The sequence below is a fragment of the Galeopterus variegatus genome, unplaced genomic scaffold (genome assembly GCF_000696425.1).
Source record: "Galeopterus variegatus unplaced genomic scaffold, G_variegatus-3.0.2 Scaffold7562, whole genome shotgun sequence".
Taxonomy (NCBI): domain Eukaryota; kingdom Metazoa; phylum Chordata; class Mammalia; order Dermoptera; family Cynocephalidae; genus Galeopterus; species Galeopterus variegatus.
The window spans coordinates 91506-97265 of NW_007733673.1; the positions used below are offsets into that span (position 1 = coordinate 91506).

General features: G+C 45.4%; 1 protein-coding gene across 1 annotated transcript in view; it reads right to left on the reverse strand.

Moving 5' to 3' along the window:
- CES4A (carboxylesterase 4A) overlaps window positions 1–5364 on the reverse strand; it is a 16565-nt gene extending 11201 nt beyond the window's left edge. The window contains exons 1-2 of the mRNA XM_008592086.1: window positions 5286–5364; window positions 1725–1926 (exon numbers count right to left, since the gene is read on the reverse strand). Coding sequence (XP_008590308.1) covers window positions 1725–1926; window positions 5286–5364 — 281 coding nt within the window. The remainder of the gene's footprint in view (window positions 1–1724; window positions 1927–5285) is intronic.
- Between the last annotated feature and the right edge of the window lie 396 nt (window positions 5365–5760).

Genomic DNA, 5760 nt, shown 5'->3' on the forward strand with positions numbered 1-5760 from the left:
TTCTGTCCCCATCCCACCACCAAAGCCACTCCTGTCATGGTCACCGATGACCTCCATCTTGCTCAATCTCTGTTTTTGTCTTACTTGCCCTGGCAGCCCTCAACATGGTTGACCATACTCCCCTTTCAGCTCTGCTTCCCTTCTCTAGGCTTCCATAACCCCCCACTCTCCTAATTTTCCTGCCACCTCAGTGGTGGCTCCTCCTGTCCCAGGCCTAAGCATGAGAGAGCCCAGGCCTCAACCCTCAGTTATCTTTCCATTCTGACTGTTCTCTCTACCAAGTTGTTCCTATCCAGACTCAGGTCCTCCCATCACTGACATGCTGATGTCGTTGACCTGCTGATGAGTGGTTTGCCTCCAGCCCCCTCTATCCAACCACCTATGCTACATTTCCATACGGACATCTATCAAAATGTCAAACTTAACATGACCTAAAATGAACTCTTGTTTTACCCATACCTGCTCTTGTCCCAGCCTTTCCCATTTTGGTAAATGGTGCCCCTATTCCCTTGGCTGCTCTGGCCAAAAACTAATCATTACCTGTGATTCCTCTTCTTCCTGTGTGGCTCACATTCAATTCTTCAGCAAATCCTGTTAACTCTATTTTTGAAATGAATCTGGAGTCTGACCACTTCCCACCACCTCCACTGCAACTACCCTGGCAGAAGCCACCATCTCTGCAACAGCCCCCTCTCTCCCTGCTCCCCACTTAACCACCACCCCATAGGCTGTTCTAAGTAACCCATAGATGCTTACACCTGACAGTTCGTGTTCCAAACAGCCATTGTTCTGACAGCTTTTGGCCAGTGTTCCAACGACTGACACCCAGACTTCTATGCAATGGACAGCCTAACCTCTAACCCCCTGATCCTCAGAATTCTGTCACCTGTTCTTTGGGATTACAAATAATAGCCACAGAATATTCAGAATGCCTGGGGTTCTTTCAGGGACAGCCAGCATTCTAACAATTAACATCCTGGTATTCTAGTAACAATTGGTCATATTCTAACAGTGGAAACCTGTTTTAACAACTAGACACTCAGTGTGGTAGTTTTAGTTTTTTATATCAGCTGACAGCCAGGTTTCTCACAGTAGACATTTTTCTATACCCTGTGCTTTAACCATCTGATGCTGAACATTGTAAATGATTGCCATGGAATGTTCTGGACAGTGGATTACACAGTGCTTCAAAGGGCAGTCATTGTCCCCATCATGTGTGTGTGACTCAGGGCTTGAGCCCAGCTGGAGGTGGTGTCAAGACTCTGAGACTTTAAAACTGAGACTGAGTTTGGTCATTCCCCATCTTGGAGCTCCCTCTGCAGAGAAGCACTGGTGGTGCCACGTGGGCTTGTTCTTGGGCTCAAACCCCAAGGGAAAAAGGGAAGAGCTCAGGGCTTGCTCAGGAGTGGAGTGTGAGGGAGCATGACTGCTCAGACACATTTAGGAAAACTCGGCTCTGCAGCCAGTCAGTGACTGCCTTCCCCTTGCCTGGAGTTCTCCCATGGGAAACCAAGAACAGCATTATCAGTGCTTTAAACATCATCTGAACCAATCACCTCATTCGACAGGTTTGGAAACTGACACCTGGAACGGACCCCAGGCTTGCCTTTGGTCACTAGTGTGTTCTCAGTGAGCTGCTCAAAGCCCCACCTAGAGGCAGGCATGGGTCTACCATCCTCCTTAGGGCCTGCCCACCCCGCTGCTGACAGTCCTTTGGCTCTTACGCAGGAGGGTAGGTGGTGGCATCTCTGATTCCTCTCCAGGGCTCCAGGGGTTCTGGGGGAGCAAACCTGAGGTCACCTATAGGGGGTCTGGAGAAGGGGACTCCTAGGAAGGTGTGGATGGTCGTCTTCCCCACATGCATCTGTTTTCCTTGGAGCATCCCATATTTGGTGACCACTAAAGGCTCCTTGATGTGCAAGGCACCTGGTAAGAGAAGGGACAAAGGTCACCCCAGCCAAGCCACTCTCAGCCACAGATGGGACCCTGACCCATCAGCCATGGGAACCAGCTGCTGCTTTTCATAACAATTGTGTATTTGTCCACTTTTTCTTGTGTTTCTCTCAGATTTTTTCTCTCATTATTTAAGATTTCAAAGCTATGTTGGTAGGTGCATAAAAGTTCATGTCTCTTATATGAACTATTTCTCTTTGTGTCATTGAATGTCAATAAATGTGTCATTTGTTTTGATTTCTGTTTGCCTGATGATAATATGGCTACACCTCTTTTCTTGTTGCTAACATTTGCCTGGCATATTTCAGGAAGAAATCACACACATCTATGCATTCTCACTCATGTACACATTTGCACCAATACTCACATGTACATGCAAATTTATACACACATTGGTATACATGAGCACAGATCATCTACAAAGAAACATGCAGAAATGAGTCAAATGCACGCCCATATGCATATATACATATACATACAAGTACAGTTATACATAGGTTACAATGTATTCATCTGCGGCACACGTACAATGCACACACACACACACACTTACACATACACAGTACAAATATACCCACACCATAGCCAGTTCTTAGAATAGATATGAAATAGGCCAAGTTGAATCGAGCCTTCTTCCTACAGTTACTTTTTCCTCCTCCTAGGCTCTCTCATCCTGTCCCACTGTTATTGCTGAGAGTTGTTGAGGCTTCACATCCACTATCCCTTCCTGAAGTGCCCTTGCCCATTTCTCCTTCTCTGCCTTACTAAAACTGAATTGTCTGTGCTGTGGTCCTTTGGGGCTTATTCTGTAAAGTGACAGAAAGCAAATCTGATCCAAGCAATTACTGAATCTAGATGTGCATCAGAATCATCTGGGGATTGTTGCAAAAATACAGATTCCTAGGCCCCACCACACACTCTCTGAATGAGAATCTCAGGGTTGCATCAGGAAATCAGATTTACAAACCTCTCTAGGAGATTCTTTCTTTCTGTTTACTTATTTACTTATTTTTCTCTCCAGGAGATTTCAACACAACTGGTGTTTCAATGCAACTAGCATTTGGAGTTGGTGTGGTAGAGCACACTCTCCCACTCCTCGCTGAAGGCGGCCTCTCTGCCCATGTCCCCAGATCTCCACAAGTCTCACCTAAGCAATATATGGGCACGAAAGGAGTAACTGTAATGGTGGCTCTCCAAGCGTGGAGGCAGGCCAGCAGGGGCAAGGGCCTTTTCAATCCTCTCCTGTGTGTGCAGCCCTTTGCAGTTTACAAAGTCCTTTCACATGGGCTTCTCACTGGCCGTGGCAGGAGCTGGGAAGGCCCAGAGAGGGGCAGTGATCAGCCTTCAGTCTCACAAGACAGAGCCAGGAGGCCAAGGTCTATCACATTACCTGGATTTGCCCTGAAAACAGGGTCCACCCACGATTGAACAGCCAACAGTTATAACTGATTCTTCATTACAGCCCAGCATTGGGCCAAACACTTTACATGTATTACCTCACTTTTCTAAAAAACGTATAGGGCAACTATTATTATTATTGTATCATATGAACATAGAAATTGAAGTTCAAACGGGTTATGTAACTTGCCCAAGGTCACACGGAGAGTATCTAAATCAGAGCTCTGCTCTAAACCATGATGTTTTTCTATCCGCGCCCCACCCTCTGGAGGGCACCTAACCATATGGCAGAGTGCTCTAGGCACCTGAACAATAGCTTCCATGCAGTGTTCTCTATTCCAGCTCTGCTACCCTGAGGCAACATGTAAGCTCTTATGAAATCAATATTCCAGCTTACTAGTAGTCATAAAGTGCTAATTAAGGCCAGGAGTTATAATTTCCACCTAATTAAAAAACAATAGCACCAAATTCTGCTGAAGATATAGTGAAAAGGACATTCACATATACTACTGGTGGAGGATAAATTGATACAATGCCTTGAGAAAATAATTTGGCAAAATGTATAAAGAGTTATAAAGTGTTCACATGCTTTGACTCAGTAATTCAATTTCTGGGTCCCTCCTCTATGAAAACAATCAGAAACAAATTAAAACAAAGATCTTTCTGAACCACGGTTATCTATTACCATCATTAATACTGGAAGCATCATTTATAGCTGGGGACCAACCAAATAAATATAACTATACTCTCAAGCTTTAAACTGCCCTTGATAAGATTTTAAGTATAAAATTATGTACATGCTAATATTACAGCTATATATAAATATGCAATAAAAAGACTAAAAGAAAATGTACCAAAATATTAAAAGTGGGTTTAGTAGTTTCCCTCAAATTTAAAAAAAAAAGTATTTATTTTTTATTTATTTTTAAAGATGACCGGTAAGGGGATCTTAACCCTTGACTTGGTGTTTTCAGCACCACGTTCACCCAGTGACCTAACCGGCCATCCGTATATGGGATCCGAACCTGTGGCCTTGGTGTTATCAGCACCGCACTCTCCCAAGTGAGCCACGGGCCGCCCCTGCCCCAAAAAAGTATTTATAGGGCAAAACTGTTTTTTTTTTTTTAAAGATGACCGGTAAGGGGATCTTAACCCTTGGCTTGGTGTTGTCAGCACCACACTCAACCATTGAACTAACCGGCCATCCCTATATAGGATCCGAACCTGGGGCCTTCGTGTTATCAGCACCGCACTCTCCCAAGTGAGTCACAGGCCGGCCCTGTAAACTAACTTATGATAAAGATCAGAATAGCGGTAACTAGGTGTATTGAGTGGGAAGGGGTATATGAGATGCTAGAATGTTCTAGATCTTGATCTGGACAGTAGTTACATTGCATATATAATATAATCCATATAATATATAACTGTACAGTAAAGACGTGTGCTTCTGGCTGTATATATTTAATACCTCAATAATGTTTTGTTAACGTGTTATATTGTTTTCACAATAAAAAGTATCATACTAATTTTAAAAAGAAAGACATTGGGAGAAATTTGCAGGTGGTAAAGAGGTCCATGTAGGGGAGAAAAAGGCAGAAGTAGGCTCCTGCTCAGGAGAAGGAAGGAAGGAGGGAAAAAGGAAAAGAATGAAGGATCTGGACATGTCATGTTTTGGGGTTCTCTTACTGGCTCTGGGTGGCAGGAGACACACTCCCCACTTTGCAAAGCAGCCCTGTGACCCAGAGAGGCCAAAGAACTTGTTTGGACTTCCAGCTCCTGAGTAGATTAGTGCCCTGAAACACCACCCTCTATTTGCCCTGATCTTGTCTAAGTGCCCCTGCCCCACTGTCCCCAGGAGAGGTTAAGCTGGGGCCTGTCCCTGTGTCCCTTGTGCCCCTCTTGCCTGACATTCTCAGGAAGGGTTGGGGTCTTACCTGGGGCTGTCTGCAACATCAGGAAGAGGGTGAGGCTCAAGCACAGTAGCCACTTCATGCTCTGGCCAGCTCCTGCCATGGGCAGGAGTGATGTCAGCACTGTGAATGTCAGATGACAGCTGCATCTGCAGTGTGTGAGCACCAGGCAGTCCTGCTTTTATCTCCCTTAATCTCCAGTGCTACTGGGGCAGGAGGAACTGTGACCAGCTTCTGACCAGCCCACAGCCTGGTCTCTGCCTCAGGGTGACAGGTCACGCTAGATGGTCTTGGCTCTTTAAACAGACCGATCACCCCACAATCCCTGCCCAGTTTGCTTATCTGTGCAATGGTGCCAAGTTGAGTGAGTGTGAGTCAAGCTCTGAGCCAATCTCTAGTGCTAAGATTGGAGCAGAACACCTGGTCCCTTCATCCCCAGTTTTCTCTCTTTGGATTTTAAGGGCCTCATCCTCTCTGCTCCCCTCAGCTTTGTCCAGCC